At 49.1% G+C, this 17,921-nt stretch overlaps 1 protein-coding gene across 4 annotated transcripts in view; it reads left to right on the forward strand.

Moving 5' to 3' along the window:
- Nucleotides 1-17,921, forward strand: part of PPP2R5D (protein phosphatase 2 regulatory subunit B'delta) — a 33,111-nt gene that overhangs the window by 10,524 nt on the left and 4,666 nt on the right. For all 4 annotated transcript variants that reach the window (XM_040060878.1, XM_040060877.2, XM_040060880.2 and 1 more), the window contains 11 exons: nt 1,997-2,198; nt 3,254-3,453; nt 3,835-3,945; nt 5,269-5,361; nt 5,804-5,934; nt 6,047-6,106; nt 7,762-7,870; nt 8,699-8,752; nt 11,496-11,666; nt 13,632-13,759; nt 16,277-16,378. In XM_040060878.1, coding sequence (XP_039916812.1) covers nt 1,997-2,198; nt 3,254-3,453; nt 3,835-3,945; nt 5,269-5,361; nt 5,804-5,934; nt 6,047-6,106; nt 7,762-7,870; nt 8,699-8,752; nt 11,496-11,666; nt 13,632-13,759; nt 16,277-16,378 — 1,361 coding nt within the window. The remainder of the gene's footprint in view (nt 1-1,996; nt 2,199-3,253; nt 3,454-3,834; nt 3,946-5,268; nt 5,362-5,803; nt 5,935-6,046; nt 6,107-7,761; nt 7,871-8,698; nt 8,753-11,495; nt 11,667-13,631; nt 13,760-16,276; nt 16,379-17,921) is intronic.

A 17,921-nucleotide genomic window follows, 5' to 3' on the forward strand; every position in this document is an offset into this window, starting at 1 on the left:
TTCAGTGTTACCTGGGAGGCTGCCAGTGCATCTCCTGTTTTTCTCTGTACCATCTTTTCTCTGTGGTGGCTCAGCATTCAGATTTTTCTCTTATTCCCTGTGGAAGGAGAGTGATGCAGAGTCAAGGACTCCCAAAGGCATCTGGATGGCATTTTGGCTCACACTGCCCTGATACCCAAGCATTCAGGGTGAGGAATGAACTTTTCAGTCTCGGAAGCTGGCCAGCAAGGCTGTGTCCTGACTTAACTGAGCAGAGACCACTCTTTAGGATAAGTTGCCTCCAGTTTGTAGTCTGGGCCTGCTTTGTTTGGCAGACACCGCTCTTTTTATCACAAGCTCCTCTGGCTCCCTCATCTCATCATGGGACAATGCTGCTCTGTGAAGGGAGTCAAAACAGATGTAAAACGTAGAAAGTTCAAATCTTGTTGTCTCCCCCCACCTTGGCTTGGAGCTGGCCTTGAAACAGAACTGCTCAAGATTTCCTTTAAACTGAGCCAGACCAGAACCAATTTTTTTCTGATTTCCCATTCAAAGTAACGGCTTGGCAAGAAAATTGATGTTTTGTTTTGGGCCCTGTTTTCCACAGGGAGTCTTTGCACTGGCTCTACAGATCCCAATCTGTAGAGCAGCATCTCCTTGCAGACAGCTTTCCCTGTTCCTACCTTGCTGCCTTCCCACGTGCTGCAGGTGCAGTAACTCTTGCTCTTGCACTGTGGTGCTGTGCTGCACCTCTTTGGAAACCAGTTCAGAGAAAGAACTGTGCAGAGTAGCTGCAGCTCAGCCAGGAAGAGCCTGGCCAGCTGGAGGGTGGAGAGCTCTGCTGAGCTCCTGCACTCCCCCAAAACACTGCGGGTCACTGCTCTGGTGAGGTGTGCAGTTGTACCACTGTGCTCTATGTGGCATCTGGGAGTTGTGGGGGAAGAAGGAGGCTATGTCCAAGGATTTCACTCACCTCTGCTCCCCATCTGTTGTGCTGTTCCTGCTGTATCCTAATCAGGTTCATCCTGCAGCTCCTTGGCTTCGTGTACCAGCAGGAAGGAGGTGGCCCATGCAGCACAGCCAGGGTAGGCTGGGTGCTGGTTCCAGCTAATCCCTCTGCTTCCTGGCAGGATGTTTCCCTCTTTTGTGCTGAGTTTTCCCCAGGCTGGGTGAGTGGGAAATTAAAGGGTCAGTTATTGAGTCACTATGGTCTGAGTGGGACTTGGAACCAGCAGAGCTTCGGCAAGGTCAGAGGAGAGCTGAGCAAACACTGGCTTGAGTTTCTGGTCACATGCTAAACGTGAGAAAGTGCCTCTGTTAGTGCAGTTTAACAAGAGTGCAGCGGGAGAGGAGAATGCAGGCAGAGTTTGTGTGGCTAAAAGGAGCGATGTGGGAAAAGCCCATCTGCAGAAGCGCAGAGATGGGAGAGAGCAGCCAGGATGGGCTGGGAGAGCCCACAGCCTGGCACCTATGGTTGTGTATGTTTGTATGTATGGTCCATGTGGTTTGTAGGTGCTCCTGGACCATGAAGGCAGTAATGATTGTAGTGGTCTTCACTATTGCCTTTCCAATACTGCATACTGCTCTGCCTTTTCCCAGGTGATTCCCTGCACAGGGACAAAGAAGCAAATTGCTGGTTTTCTAAACTTGCTTGTTGTGTGTTGTACAGAGTGGTGCAGAGACAGCAGCACACTGAGATTCCTGTTTGGACCGTAGGAAGTTCTTATTTCTGCGTCATTTCACTTTACTTTCCATGTCCCTAGCCCTGGCCGTGCCGAGAGGCTCCGGTGTCTTTGTGGAACCTTGCAGACACGAGTAAAACTGGTGATTACTTTGCAGGTATGCTGCAAACCCACAGCTTTAGAGCTGGCAGGAACAAGTGAGATGCGCTCAGCTGCAAGTGCAACAGTGAAAAACCTGCTCGGTTCCTTCATTCCAGGAAGATGCTGATGGCGTCTGCTTGTGAGGCTTGTAGGTAAAAGCTTCTGAGTTGTTGTACCCTCTTCTCCCTCATCAGGCTCAGCAGCAGCAGCCACAGCAGCCCCAGCAGCAGACACCTTCGAACAAGCGGCCCAGTAACAGCGCTCCGCCCCCAACCCAGCTGAATAAAATCAAGTACTCAGGGGGACCCCAGATTGTGAAGAAGGAGCGCAGGCACAGCTCTTCGCGCTTCAATCTGAGCAAAAACAGGGAACTGCAAAAACTCCCAGCCCTCAAAGGTAAGGAGGCAGTGGCGTGGAGTGACCTGCATGACATGCTGCAGTTTCTCCAGGCAGAGCGTGGTGGTGTAAGGGCTTTTCCCAAAGCAGCCCTTCCATTGTCCAGCTGGTTAATATGGGCAGTGCAGCAAGGATGGTTCTGGGAAAGGTGCTTGGCTTGTTAGCAGGCAGAGAACTGATGGAGGGTCTAAAATCAGAGTATTCTCAATGCAAACTTAGTACTTACCTTCCCAGCTGAGCTATTTAAACCCTTGTGCTTCTGTGTACTGAGGATTGCCTCGGATTCTTCAGCAGGTTGTGCAGGAGGGTGGTGAAGTGCAGAGACCTTGGTGCAGACTGTCCTTGGTTCCTACATCCACCCCTTCCTGGGGAAGGAATTCCTCAGGCTTCCTCCTCATCGTGTTTCCATTGCAAATTACGATGGTGCAGTTGAACCTGTCCACGTTAGGGCAGCTTGGTATTAGCACTTAGCGTGCATTATGTTGCAATTAAACGTGAGTGTGGACAAGGAGAAAGCATTTTCAGCAAGTCATTGAGCGAGGCCCATTGCTTGATGTTGCTCCTGGACACAGACAAGCCCTTGGGGGAGGCCGAGGCAGCGTGTGGTTTCTGTTTTTATCAGAAAGAGAATCTGTTAATGCACAGCTCCTGGCCCCTCTCTTCCACCTGTTCTCTGGCAGGAGGGTTAGGATACAGTGTGTGCTGCCCAGCCCCTTTGGGGTGCAGGACGTGCTGTCACTGTCTGTGATGGGAGCAGGCTGGGTTCCTTTTTCAGTGTACTCTGTACCGGGAAGAGATCAATTCCTGTCAGGTTAGATACTGCTGCCATGTTTGAAATCCCCTCGTGGGGTAGTTGCTTCAGAGGCCTGGCAGCCTCTCAGCCTCCCTTGTCCCATTTCCATAACACTGCCTCTCCCTCTTCCCCTCCAACAGTTGAAGGGTGATGTGACAGGGGAGGGGGGACACCACAGGGAACGAACCTCAGTGATACCTGGGTGAACCAGGAAGATGATCTGCCTGTCTCCAAGGACAGATGTCCCTGCTTTCTCTGACAGATGCTCCTCCCCACGAGCGAGAAGAGCTTTTCATCCAGAAGCTGCGGCAGTGCTGCGTTCTCTTTGATTTCATCTCTGACCCCCTCAGTGACCTGAAGTTCAAGGAGGTGAAGCGAGCAGGGCTCAATGAGATGGTGGAATACATCACACACAACCGTGATGTTGTCACCGAGGCCATCTATCCTGAAGCTGTTATCATGGTAGGGCACGGAGCCGGTGTTTGTGTGCCAGAGAAACAGGGAAGTGTGGGAGGAGGAGGGGATAGGGATTTCTCAGAGAGGAGTGTGACCCCAGTCCTACCCATTCCTTATCTACCCACCTCCAGAAAGAGAAGTGTGTGTGTGGGTGGTGGCAGTGACAGTGCCTGCTGTGGGGAGAGGTGGAAGCTCTTGTCAGCAGCACAGACTGCGCTTGGGGAGGTCCTGTGCAGGCCGTAACCCTGCAGCCTGCAGGAAGGGACCAGTGTGTGGGCACAGCTGTGACAAGCCGTAGTGTGTTGCACTGCAGGGAAGGATTTGCTGTGTGGAGGATCACCATGAGGTGTCGGAATGTCGTTCACACAACTTTTTCATTCACCTCAGTTTTCAGTGAACCTCTTCCGGACACTCCCACCCTCGTCCAATCCCACAGGAGCAGAATTTGACCCTGAAGAAGATGAGCCTACATTAGAGGCTGCCTGGCCACACCTTCAGGTGAGGAGGGATGGGGGACAGAGGTCTGGTGAATTTATCTCCAGGAAGTCCACGCAGAGCTGGAGGCTGCCAGCCGTGCTGCTGCTGCTTCACCGGCCTGCGAGGGTCACTGGGGAAGCACCAGGCCTGCCACCCAGGCGTCAGAGAGGTAGTGCAGGGAGCAAGGGTGTCCTGGGAGCTGGCTGATGTCTGTGTGCAACAGTCACCCGCAGATGGCTTTAGACAGACCAGGGGAAAAGGGCTAGGAAAGTGCCAGTGAGCGTGGTTTAGCAGAGCTCAGCAGTGGAAGTCAGGAGGAAAGCTTGAGGCACTTGCACAGGGATGTGTTGTCAAGCAGACAAAGGCAGAAGAAGAGGCAGGTACTGCGGAATGAAGCAGAAAGTACAGAGGAGAAATAAGGTGTCATTCTGCAGCAGTGGTTAATCACTTCTCCCTGCTGCGGTTGACATAGGCATGTGAGCGTTGATAGAAGCAGCGTGTTCTCAGCACCAGAGTGCTGTGGATGCTAGGCAGCAGTTGTTTCTCAGAATTGAGTCAGCAGCAGCCAGCGAGGATTTGCAGTAACTGAATGCTGAGCTTTTTGGTCAGCACCTCAGTTTTTTCTTTACTGCTGTCCTTGGCAGCTAGGCCTTACCTGTAGATGCGTGGTCTTATCATTCCTTCAATTCCAAAGTCACGCCTTTCAAATGCATCGATCTTGTTTGGCCTAATGACCCCTCAGAAGCACTAGGAGGGATGAGAATGGACTCTGTCCTCTCAGAACAGCAGTTTATGATTCAGCACCAACAGCCTTCTTAAAGCGAGCTTCCCTTTGTTTTCCAAGTGGGACACAGCATGCAGCTCTCCTGGCATAGTGAGGCCAAGCCAACCTTGAGTCAGTACCCAGGAGGCAGAGGACACTGCTTGTTGTCCTGGGGTTCATCTCATTTCTTTGCTCTTCTGTTATTCCTTGGCATGTCTCAAGGGCATCCAGTGAGTCTGAGCCTTTGCCATCTCTGGAGATTTCTGTTCTCTGTAGGAATGTGTACTAAAGGTGTGAGAAGAGTTTCCCAGGCCTAATGTCTTAATCTGAGTAGGCAGATGTTATCTTTGGGGGGATCTGAGGTGGTGAGATCTCACGCAGATTTGGGCAGTTATGTGCCACCAGAGACCCCTGCCCATTAAAGCAAGGGCAGCTGAGTTGATCCCACTGGGTTTTGTGCTCCTGTTTGGGCTTCCCAGCCTTTCCATGAATCCTTAAGGAGAAGAAAAACATAAAATCTGAAGTTAACACTGATGAGAGGACAGGGGGGCTTCTAAGTAATCTCTCCTTTCCCCTCACAGCTGGTGTACGAGTTCTTCCTCAGGTTCCTGGAATCACCTGACTTTCAACCAAACGTAGCCAAGAAATACATTGACCAGAAGTTTGTGCTGTCTGTAAGTAATTGTTGCCCCTGGCACTGTGCACCACCTTTGTGAAGAACATGCAGATGATCTTGGTGCTCGATGATGTGACTTGTTTTTGTCTCGAATGAGCAGACAGAATTTTCTGTGCAGGGCAAGACTGTGTGAGCTGTAGTCACTGGAACTCACTGTACGGGTGGAGAGGGGCACAGGGCCTTGCAGGGGAAATGTGGGGACGTGCAGCTTTGTAGAACATGCAGGCCATCACTGAGCTTCTGAAGGTGAAAGAAGTGATCCTGGCTCCAGCTTGTGACTAGGAGGTCACGTGTTTCAGGGAAATGACCGCTGTGCTCAGGGTGCTGAGGGCATTGCTCAGCTGAGAGCTGTTTTTGCCAAGCAGGAGCAGTGCCCCATTGCTGGTAGCTTTGCCCAGACAGGCAGTATGCAGGCACTGACTGAATTTCTCTCCCCACAGCTGCTGGATCTCTTTGACAGTGAAGACCCCAGAGAACGAGACTTCCTAAAAACTATTCTGCACAGGATCTATGGGAAGTTCCTTGGTCTGAGAGCATATGTGAGGAGGCAGATCAATAATATATTTTACAGGTGAGGTCTTTCTTAGGTACTGTTTAGACTCCCTGTCTCCAGCATTTTTCCTTCCTCTTGCTTATCAAACTGTATCCAGCATTTGACAATGACTTCTCATCCTTCTCTTTAGGTTCATCTATGAAACAGAGCACCACAATGGGATTGCAGAGCTGCTGGAGATCCTGGGAAGGTAATGCCACTTTTGGGAGTCCCGGTGATGCCTAGGGGAGGCTGAAACAGAGACTAGTGTTCAAGGAATAAAGTAAAAAGGCCTTTAGAGGATACACCTTGGGCACTACAAGAGCCTGGCCATGGCTACACCCTAGATGGCTGATGGGTCACAAGTTTTCACACTTATACACATTTTGGTCCATTTCCATATTGGGGTTAATTGTCCAATGACAGCTTCAGGTTATGAAAACCCATCCTCCCAGTTTGCTCTCCTCAGTTCCCCATTGTTTGTACTTCTTGGGTCTGAAGCTGCAGCAGTGTCCTTGGCTCTCGGGCTGGAAAAGGATTGTTTTGTCTGACTGAACTGTGATGAGAACTTGCTAACACTTTATATGAAGTTCAGAGTTATGTACTAATGCAGTGCAGAATCTGGAAAATATGGAAGCTAAAACTTAAGGCATCATTTCCCCTCTTTAGGGGCTTGACAAGGCCTTTACCTTGTTGCATCTTTGTCTACTTTGAGTCTAAATGTCTACTAATATTAGGTATTTAATAATAGATAAATATCTAACAACATTAAATAGCTAACAGTAGTAAGGTCTTGCACAATTGGCTCTCATGCAAAGAAGAATAATGATTATTATGAACAGTTCCTCAGAGGAGGAGGAATATTTTTAAACATGTTTTTGTCTGCATCAGTCACTGTTCTTTCAGTTGTTTCAGGAGCAGAAGCTCTCTAAACTCTGGAGTAGTGAATCCAGGGTCCTTTGCCAGCAGTGTTGACTGTGGTGAGGGTGGTCAGCAGGACTTGGAATGGTCCTCTCCACCTGGCTTGTGGAGGATCATTGTCCCACCACTTAGCAGAGCCAGTCTCCAGCTTGGAAGGGACGTGCAGGTGTGTCCAGCTCAGTGTAATTCTGGAGCTTCTGCAGAGTGGAGCCTGAAGCCATTAGCTATCTCTGTAAACCAAGTTTCCCCTTCATGTTAGTTCCCCTGGAAGACGTGGACTCTGGGACGGGCTGCCATGAGATATTTCATAGGGATTGATGTTTTCACCAGAGGGCCCATAGTGAGCGAGGCTCCCAGCCCAGTGTGCTGTGGGGAAAGGCAGTGCCTTCCTTCAGCAGTCCTTGCAGCAGGCACCTCTCACAGAGACTGTCTGACAGAGCATAAAGTCAAGTACTCCCCAGAGTGCCAGTAAATACAGGGGTAGCCCTCTCCTCCCCAGATCTGTCTCCTGTTCTTTGGTGTTTGAGTCCAGTCACCCTTGCTCACTTGCCTCAGCAGGCAGTGCAGGAGAAGAGCTCCTCACAGCTCTGAGAAGCCTTAGCAATGGGCAGCCTTCTCCAGTGTTTCAGCTTCCCTTCTGTTTGTGGCCCTGTTGTGCTGCCATTCTCCTGTTCTGTAAGGCACAGGACTCGAGCACTGAGCTGCTTGGGTGCTGGCCTTCCCCAGAGGCTCTGCCTAAGTGTGTGTGGGACAAAGCAGAGGCATTCCCTGTGCTGCCTGCCAAGAACTCTCCCGCAGAGCTCAGTGTGCGGGCTGGGCTGCAGTGACCACGCTTTTGGTGGGTGCTTCCTCAGGGGGCTGCTGAGAGCCAGTGTGTCTCGTGAGGTGAGAGGCACCGTACTTCTGCTGGGTCACAATTTTAACAGCACTCTTGTTTCTCCTCAGCATAATCAATGGGTTTGCTTTGCCTCTGAAGGAAGAGCACAAGATGTTCCTCATCAGAGTCTTGTTACCACTGCACAAAGTGAAGTCTCTCAGTGTGTACCATCCACAGGTGAGAGGGGCTTCAAGTTCCCAGGGCAGATGGGGATTTTGCAAAAGCTTGTGACTATTAAAAGCTCTATATATTTATATTAGTTTATAAGCTGATTGTTTCTAGCTAGCCACGTTGTACAAAGTTGTTGCTGTGAGATGTTTGGCTCTGCACTAGTCCCGTGCTGTAGTGGTTATTCCGTTCCCGTGGTGTCTGGGCCTGTGCCACTGGATGATGGGAGAGTATCCTGACATTTCACACTCTTACTGCTGTAGCTTTCTTTGTCTTTCTGTGCTGGAAGCTTGTGAAATATTGAGGCCTGATGAAACTGGAGGTAAATTTCCTAGCTGCAGTCATGTGGTGTATCAGCTATTAGTCACCACTGAGATATGTGGAGATGTTGGCTTGCTAGTCTGCTAGATTGGTTTAGAGATAAATTTCTTCCGATTTTGAATACGTAACAGAAGAACAGAGGGGATCAGAACATGGGATAGGAAGTAAAAAAAATCCAGGTATTAAGTAGAGATGTCTGTTCTCTCAGCCCTGTTTCTGTGGCACAGGGCTTTGTGTCGGGTTTGTTCCTCCCCATTGTGTGCAGCTGCGCTTTCATCTGAATATATTGGCTGTGAATTGCTCTGTGTTACTGAAGTTTTATCCTTTAAATTGCACAAATGTCTTGAGCTCAGGCCCTGCCTGCTTGGTCTCAGTCTTCACTTGCCTTCAGTAAACTGGATTTGTTTAGAGCTGCAACATAATGAGCATGGGGTTACTTCCAGCCTAGGAGGTGGTAGCACTTAGTCTTGAGTACACTTGAGGAAGCTCTAATCTTGCCGTGTTTTTTTCCTGCAGCTGGCATACTGTGTTGTACAGTTCTTGGAGAAAGACAGCAGCTTGACAGAGCCAGTGAGTAACCTTGCTTCATTTCTGTGTGACAGTCAAGTCCAAAAACTTCACAGCTTCCCAAGAGCAGCCCTTTTGCTGTAAAGAGGCTGGAGCCAGTGGCATTGTTTACTGGGTTTGCCTGGCTCCCTGGGGTAGAAGGGGCCGTGCTGCTCAGTGCAAGCCTTGGGCATTCTCTCCTGCAAGCTTCAGGAAGGTGGGCTGCAATCTTCCTTTGTGCTTCGGATCTTGCTGTAGCAGAAGGAACAGGATACCAAGCTGTTCTTCCAGGGCAGAGCTTCTGGCTAGTGAGTGATACTGCAGAGACAAAATACATGACCATCTGATGGAACCAGGGCTTGTGGGGGCCCTGAAATGGTAAGGGTTCCCTCCAGGCTGCTGGAGTGCGCTGCAGAATTGTGGGGATGAGGTTAGAACCTGGGACGCAAGGTGTGATTAGGCACACCACAGTTCCTTCATGAACGTGTTCTCCTTCCAGCTTTAGCATCAGTTTGCTCCCTTCATGGAGGTAAGTCACACTGTAGACACATTTGCCTTCAGGAGGTAGTGCTGGCAAACAGCAGGTTCTAAAATGTGAGCAGTGTAGATGGAGACCTCACATATTCTAGTTACTGGCGGCACAGACCTGCAGTGTTAACCAGGCTAAACGCCAGCTTGGCAGAGGGTGCAAGAAGGAGACAAGTGTTTCTCCACCCACTGCAGGCCAGGAAATGTCTTCTACAGAGCTGAGCTTCACAGGCTCAAAACAGCAGATGGGCAGAGAACACATACTTCTGTCAGTGTAGCAGGGAGCACCAAAAGTGTGAGTGTTTTAATGAGTAATGCTGGCTGAGGTCGTTCTGTTCTCTGGCGCTCGTGTGCGTGCTCTTGGTGAGCCTGCCTGTGCTGGGTAGGAGCTGGTCAGCTGTTGTCAGCTTTCTGGCTCCACAGCTCTTGACACCAGCAGGGCAGAAGTAGATCTCCTAGCTTTTCCTTTAAACGTGGCTTCTGCATTTCCTTTGCTCCCAAAAGCCTGCTCTGAAACAAGCAGCATAAAGTAGCTTCCTGAGCATGCCGAGTACTTCCTGTGGCTGACATCCAGTCCTGCAGCCTCCTGCCAAAGCACCTCAAAGGCTGAGGGAGAAGAGAGAACTAGGACTCTCTCAATATTCCTAGGCTTCACTTTGCAGCTTATTCAGATGGTGAAGCTCCGTAGCTCATCGCTTTTTTCTGGATAACTGTTTAAGGCCCCTGCATTACAGAGCCAGGTCTGGCTTGGTGCTTGTGGAAAGCAGTGGAATGACCCAGTTTCATTGCCTTCAGTGGATGTTGTATTTGAGCCAGGCGTACCATGACCATACTGCCACAACTTGTGTTCTGTCGAAGCACCGTGCTTGTGAAGGTTTTGAATAGACCCCCCAAGATAACTGGTGTTTTTGAAGTCTGGAGGAATTACAGGGCTTTGTGCATCAGCAAGAGTCTGAATGCATGGGGAGGTGCCACCAGCAGTGCTGGAAAGAGGCCAGATTACTCCCTGGGTCCACACCTGCCTCAAATGGGCCTCCCAGAAGCTTGCTCAGCAAGGCTTGACATGGTAGCTCCTGCCTCAACAGCAGTCTGAAAGACTGCCAGGTGAGCAGGGCCTCAGATGTGCTCAGTTAAGGCAAACAGACTCCACACACCTCACACCACCTTTGTTTTAGCTGAAATTGCTTCTGAGTCACTGAGGCTGACTCTTGCCTGAATGGCAGGCATGAATAATGACAAACCTGGGATAATGAACTGCTGGCTTCTCAAGCCTTGAGCTGGCAGAAACATAATGCTCAGATATCTCTAATCCTGCTGTTGCACTGCCCACCACTGTCCCTTTGCTGCTCTGAGCTTCCTCTCAAGTGCTGGCTTCAGGATCCGGTAGCTGAAGCACAGAGGTTTGGAAGGGCAGCTCCTGTGACCAACTGTGTGAGACTCTAGTGTCCACGGAGTAAGGATTTCTTCTTCCTACAGAGGGAAGATCTGCAGCATCTTGGATCCTGCCTTTATAGTGTTTAGAAGCAAATGGGAAGGAGAGGAAGCAGTATTAAAAATAAATAAATAAAATCTAATGAGATACAGCCCTTCTCTATTCTTGTAAGCAATAGTTTTACTCAGCCAGAAGTTGCATCTGCATTGTTGTATTTAATTATAAGCATTGGGTGTAAACCCCATGAACTTGTCTGCTCTGGAGTCTGTTTGGACTTTGAGTCTCCACAAAGTCTTGCAAGAATGAGTTCCATAATCCAGTTACTTTTGTGTGAGGTAGTGTTTCCTTTCCTTGTCCCAAACCCATCCATGGCTTTATTTGTTCAGTGCTCCTCAGTATTCAAGCTCTGTAGTGTTTTGAATGACGACTCTTCAGGGACCTTCTCCATAGCATTTCCAGTTCCATTAGTTGATCTTCCGTGGTTCCTTTGCGCTGTCTGCCAACTGCTGCCCACTCCAATTTCATCCTTCTGTGTTAAGCTGTGATGGGGGATAAAAAGTGATTCTAAGCTTTGTGCTTGTAATATGAATTTGTAGCAGCCTGGGCAGAGCTGCTGCCACGAGTGTAACTTGGCAGAGTTTGGGCTTTTGTCTTTTTTCTTCCCTGGTCGCTCACCCTGACTTTCTGAGAAAGTCTGTTCTGTTACTTCCTCCCTTCTCACTGTTGTGACCAGACACTTAAAGATTTATTTTGCAGCTGGTGCTGACTTTGGGCCTCTAACACTGTCTCTGTACTCTTCCCACTCAGGTGATTGTGGGCTTGCTGAAGTTCTGGCCAAAAACTCACAGTCCCAAAGAGGTGATGTTTCTAAATGAGCTGGAGGAGATCCTGGATGTGATTGAGCCATCCGAGTTTGTGAAAGTTATGGAGCCCTTGTTCAGGCAGCTGGCCAAATGTGTCTCCAGCCCACACTTCCAGGTAGGTTGCAGCTCAGGGAGGAGACAGAGCATTGACTTGTAATCTGCTTGTCACGTGAGGGTGACACCACAGTTTTTGGGCTCCTGTTTGGCACGTGGAGGTGTGACCAGGGTGAGTATTGGGGTGACACGTGGTGGGAAGCAGGGAGAATCCTCAGCACAGCCACAGCATGAGCTCATCCCAAGAGAGGCCAGAGCAGATCTGTGGGGCCTCTCCTGCTGCTCTGTGCCATTCAGAACCGTGTTCTGCAGCAGGCTGGGGCTGGAGCACAGCTGCTCTGCCACCTCCTGTTTTGGCTAGCCAGGACAGAGGAGATCCACCCAGGGTCACCCTCTTGGAGTAAAAGCAAGCACTCTGCAGTATATTGGAGAGAGGCCAATCAAAGAGACTGTGCTGGGAAAGTCCTTTGTTCTGTTCTGGCACAGCTAGTGAAGAGTGAGGCATACTGGAGAAGAGCTAGAGCCTGTTTCTTCCTTGTTTCCACTGAAGGCAAGCTGGTTATGGTAGCTGGCTGATATAATCTCTCTGGATGGTAGTCTTAAGGTTTAAAATGTACAGCGTGGAGGGACCTGCTGGTAGCTCCTAGCAGGTGCTCTTGGCTCACTGGTTTAGGCTCCAGGAAGGGTGCCCAGGAAGGTTTTTTCCTTGCTGGTGAAACACAGGGTCAACCTAGGTATCGGTGGAGTGTTAAAGGAGAAATGACACAGCCACCTCCCAAGTGAGAGTGACTGCACAGTGAGGCAGGCTGGCTTCAGTCTGTCTTTTGCTCTAGACAACTACAAAGTCAGGTGTTTACAGGCTAAAAATAAGGTCAGTCTAGGTGACACACGTATGTAAAAAATCCTTTTTATGTAAAGGACCAGGGGAGCATGATGGAAACTAGCTGGACATGGATTACTGGTGTGGTGGTGATGGGAACCAAAGCACTAATGTGACCTTTGGGTGTGGAGGCAGCTACCAGAAGAAACTAAGGAGCTGGAATAAAGTAGGGTAAAGGCTGGAGGAGAAATATCCTGTGCTTGATAGCAGCCCTCATCTGCTGCCAAACTCTGAAGAACAATACTGAGAAACCCGGAGAAGGTGCAAATGCTTTAGAGCCTGAGAGAATTAACCCCAAAGGTGTCCCATACAGTCAGGCTGAACAGTCTGCAGCTTGTCTGAAGAGCAAAATTAGGAATTGGCTTGGTGAGTCTGAGCACCTTGGTGGGAATGAGTTTTCTTACTGGATTAAGTGTTAATCTAGCAGAAAAAGGCTTAACCAGATCTTGAAAACCAAAAGCTGGGTAAGTGAACGCAAAGTGAGTTTCGTTTCATTTACTTGTATGGAACAATATATTAAGGGGATAAAGCAAGTTATGCATTGTCTGAAATGTCAAGCTGAGTCTGGATGTCTCTTTTTCTAGGTTTTTAAGCCATTCTCAAGCTAGCACTAAATGCAGAAATTAGCCTGCGTTGTCTGTCACTGTGTGGGAACTTGTTAGACTTGTTTGTCTTGTTAGAGCAGGATGGCTGCCCCAGGATTTTCCATATTTTCACCTTTACTAAATCAGGGGTTGAATTGTGGGACTGGTGTCTGAAGCATGCTTCAAAGTCCTGAGAGACTGTTGTGGGAAAACCGGGGAGGAATGGAACCTTACAGAGGGACAGTCTGAGGAAATGAAGGCTTGGAGCTAATCTGAATTAGGATGTGGAGTAGGTGACATTACTGTCCTTTAGTGTTGCGTAAAGGGTGTTGGAATCATCAGTATACTGACAGTAGGCTTGTCTATTCAAGAACAGAGGTTTTTCTCTGAAAAGGGAGAAGTGTATGGCAGGGGAAGGATGAACAGCCTCACAGAAGTTCATGAAGGTCAGCCCCGTGCTGTGAGGAAGCGTGTGGGCTCCCTGGCTGGGTGGTGGCTTCCCTGTGCAGCACAGGTGCTCCTGGAAGGAGCCTCTTCAAGGGTGGCTTTCTGTCCGCTGCAGGTGGCAGAGCGAGCGCTGTACTATTGGAACAACGAATATATCATGAGCCTGATCAGCGACAATGCAGCCAAAATCCTCCCCATCATGTTTCCAGCGCTCTACAAGAACTCCAAGAGTCACTGGAACAAGTAGGTGTTCCCCCATGCTCTGGCACTTGCTGGATTGTGTGACCCCTGGCAGTCTTGGGGCATGGTGCTTGGTGGCACCAGCTGCTGAGACACGGGGGTTGGTGGTATCAGCGTGAATTGTGGAAAAAGGAGATTTCCTGAACCCTCAGGGTTTTCTGTCAGCCCCCCAGGAAAACCAAAACCCTTGTGCCCAACCAGTCTGCCATCAGGGGAACCCTTCATTGAACAGTCCTGCTGGGTCAGTTCAACTGACTTACTCAGTGAAACGTGCCAACAGCCTAAGAGAAACCACTCAGCAGGTCTTTCATTTTGTTTGATTGTGTTCTGTGTTGCTGGTGACTGCCAGTGCCTGGGAAGGACTTACACTGACAGTTCATGGAATAATATTCCTTATTAAGAGAAAACTGTGACTGGTTAAGGTTCAAGGACTGCCAGTGAAAGTGTCTGACTGCAAAAACATGTTGAAAGCAATTCAGAGAAGCTCTAATTCCCAGAGTGCAGAGTACTTTTCTTACCCACTGGGGAAGAAGATGGGTTCAGGCTGATCCCATTAGTTACAATGGAGTCTTCCCTAGTCTTACTCGTAGTCTCAGCTTACTTTTATATTATTTCTTTCTATTTGGGTGGGTCTTGAGGGACTCTCAGTCCCACGTGCCTTTGTTACTGATTGGTGTCAAGTTCTCTTTGCTCAGAGCTGTGGTCAGTAGAGCGCAGTGTGTGCCCCATGAGGGGTGCCGGCGCTCTGGGAAGGGGATGTGTGTTCATGCAGCTGTGTTACAATGAACAGAGTTCATCTGGGCACGGTGATTTCACCACAGCCCCTGCCTCAGCCTCAAGGCAGCTCCTATCTCCTGTGGCTGGCAGGCCCTGTTCAGTTTATCAGCTGCAAAACACCAACGAGCTCCCCTCCCTGCCAGGACTCCAGCAGAACTTGGCCGTGGTGTTTCCACTCTGCTCCACCCTCCCTTCCATCCCCCTCAGCAGGGCTGTGGCTGCGTGCTGTCTGTGGGGAACCATCCTGGAGCAGGCTGTGAGCATGCCAGCAGCATTCCATCCAGGGAGCAGCAGCTGCATTTTACCCTGTAACTCCTGTTACAGCTTCTGCTGGGATGTGAGCACGGCTTCCCAGTGTCCACTGATTTGTCCCCCGCCATCTCTCCGCAGCAGAGCAGAGTGGCTTGCTTCTGCAGGGGCTGAGGCACCTGCATTTACCAGCCTTGAGGCCCTCCAGCCTGCACAGGGTTTGACACCTGCCTGTCACGGATGCTGCCAGTCTCTCAGAAGTGTGCCGTGGATTTTCCATCTGACTTCTGGCCTCTTGTTAACCAGTGCCCCACCCTGTGTTCCCTGTGACCAGAGAACTTGGCTAACACAGTGCCTGACTCCCTGAGTACAGGAAAGACAGAGAAAGCAGAACTGCCTGGGCAGCTGTCCATGTCAAATATTGTCTCCTGTGTCTGATTGTCGGTCTGGGGCTCTTATCAACTTCCTTTCTTCTGACTTCTTCATTTAATTCCTTACCTAGTTAAGTCAAGTTTAATTAATTGGATTTAACACACTTCCTGTAATGAATTAGCTAAAAATTAATTCTAGGGAGGCTGCACAAGTCCAGAGCTCAGAAAAGAACTTTATGTTCTTGTCTGTTCTTCACAGTTCCGTGTCCCTGCAGCAGCCAAGGTTCATGGTTCTGCTCTTTGTCTGCTTCTCAGTGGTATTACAGAAGAAGTTCTGAAAAAGTTTTCCTCTTATTTCTCCTTGTCTTTGTTTGAGCAACAGCCCCATCTTCTCAGGGCAGGTTGAGTGTCTCATATTCTCCTCTTCCTTCCCCTAGTTCATCTACTTGGTCAGACAGCCTGCTTTAGTCCAGTAGGGTTGCACTTCTCCCATATTCCACTTGCAGAGCTTAATCTGCTGAATCTCATCTTTTGCCTCTGGGTCAGTATTTCAGAGACAGCTTCAACACTTGTTTTTGTTCCCTAAGAGAGTCTTTGTCCCACAGGGAGTTCACACACAGTGCAACCTATCCATAAATGACTGGCACAGAGCTGAATTTTCTTCTGTGCTATTCTGTGTGCTGGTTCCCATCTCTTCAGGGCTGCTCCTGTCTGTGTTTTGGGCAGCTCGGTGGAAAAGCTCATGGCCAAATACTGCCAGCCCAAAAAAGTCCCTGTGTGTGTGTGGTGTGAACAGTGGGAGGCACTAAAGGCCCCTGGAAAACAATCCTGAACAGGCCCCTAGCATCCTTCATTGCCCACCTCTACCTGCCAGAAATGAACAGGAGTGTGGATTTTTGCACTCATTAATCTGACCACAGCAGGCCCTTCTCCCAGGGTCTTCTCTTTGTTCTCCATCTCTTTCTCCCTGTTCCTGCTGTGTTTATGGAAGGGATTTTGCCTTGGTAGGAGCTGGGATGGTGTGAGACTCTTGTGACATGGCTGTGGAATGAGTTGCTGGCACCAGCTGGGATGTAAGAGCCTGCCCACCATGACTTGTTCTCCTTTCCTTGTTCCTTTGCAGGACAATTCATGGGCTAATCTACAATGCACTGAAGCTCTTCATGGAGATGAACCAAAAGCTTTTTGATGACTGCACACAGCAATACAAGGCAGAGAAGCAGAAGTGAGTAAGAGGTTTTGTGCCAAGTAACTTGAGCTCACCCTAAAGTCTCCTTGGGGTACAGTAGGTGCCAACAGGCAAAGGGGAAATGGAAAGGTGGTAATTCATTCTTCCAGAAGTAGGATTCCTTAGCTGTAGCTGTGATAGGGATGAGGTGTGCCCTGACAGAAACCCTTTCAGTCCTGCAGAAGCAGTAGCCTAGGAAAGAGTGACAGAGCTTGCTGAGTCATGAGCAAATAGATTGCCACGTAGAGAATACTCAGCTTTGTTCTGCCATGGAAATACTTAGCAGTTCATAAATGTTGTAGTGATGTCAGTAGAATCCTATTGCTTTAGAAAGACTTTTCTGAAGAGTTTTGCTGCAGTGGGCATAATGCATCTTTTATGCCACAGGATGCTTTCAATTTTCCAGTGCTAAAGATGGACTAATTCCTGCAGTTTCAAAGAGCGAATGGTGGGGATAAAATCTGAGCTCAGCAAGTACCTGTGCCATGATGCTGTAAAGAGGAAAGAACTCCACTTTTTCTGCTGACTTGTGCTGATTTTGGTGCTTCTATGGCTTGCCTTGGTGAGCTGAGTCAGTCTAGTAAGCTAGAAGGATTTTTTTGGGGAGGGGGGGGGGTCTATTTTCTGCTGCCTTAGTGACATAAAATAGTAAAACAGTGCTCCTCATTCCTGGATGAGCCAGGGCTGCTGGTGGGGAGAGCAGAGCTAATCCTTGCTGGGAGTATGGAACTCTGGGGTACATTCTGTTGTTAAGGAGTAAATAACTCATTAATAAGTAATAAGTTGATATACAAATCAGACCTTCACATGGGTAACCTTCTTATGGAGAAATTAAGGTGTTTTTAGGATCTAAAATGGGAGCAAGCAAGTCGTACTTTTTTCCCATTCTAGGGTGTTTGTGAAGCCCACAAATATCTTCACATATATTTTAAGTCACAGTGACAGTACATTTTCTACAAGATCCACCTAGTGTTTCCACCAGGAATTTTTTCTCCCCGTTTAGCTGCTGACCTGCTGGAGGTGATTGTTCCCAGCACTGGTGTGTGACTGATGGAGAATTGCTCTGAAAAAGCTCAGCAAAACAAGCTCAGTGCTGTCCAATAAAAGGATGGGTAGTGCTGCAGTTTTCTGTTCATGTTAAGATGATTTTTTTTTTTCCCTAGTGCCTCTGTGCCTAATTAGGCTTCAGAAAACCTTGTGCTGTGAACTAGAAAACAGCATGTGTTGGAAGGATTGCATGTGCAAACAAACTCAGTAAATGGGAAATGGGGGAAAGGAGAGAGCTTGTACGTTCACTGTTTGGCTGCAACCAGATGTTGAGAGCTCTGATTATGGCTCAGCCTCGTTTTTAATTAGTTCACGTGCCTGCAAGGGACGTGGCACTGCTGCACCCCCAGCTGTGCAGCCACAGGCAGGGTGCTCATGAGGGACAGACTCTGCAGGGATGTGTGTGGAGGCTGTGTCTGCTGTTCAGGGCAAATGTGCTGACTGCACCCTTCTAATCTCCCCAGACACCTTGAGGCTGTTGGGATTATCAGAA

Source organism: Hirundo rustica, chromosome 3, assembly GCF_015227805.2.
Source record: "Hirundo rustica isolate bHirRus1 chromosome 3, bHirRus1.pri.v3, whole genome shotgun sequence".
NCBI classification, from domain to species: domain Eukaryota; kingdom Metazoa; phylum Chordata; class Aves; order Passeriformes; family Hirundinidae; genus Hirundo; species Hirundo rustica.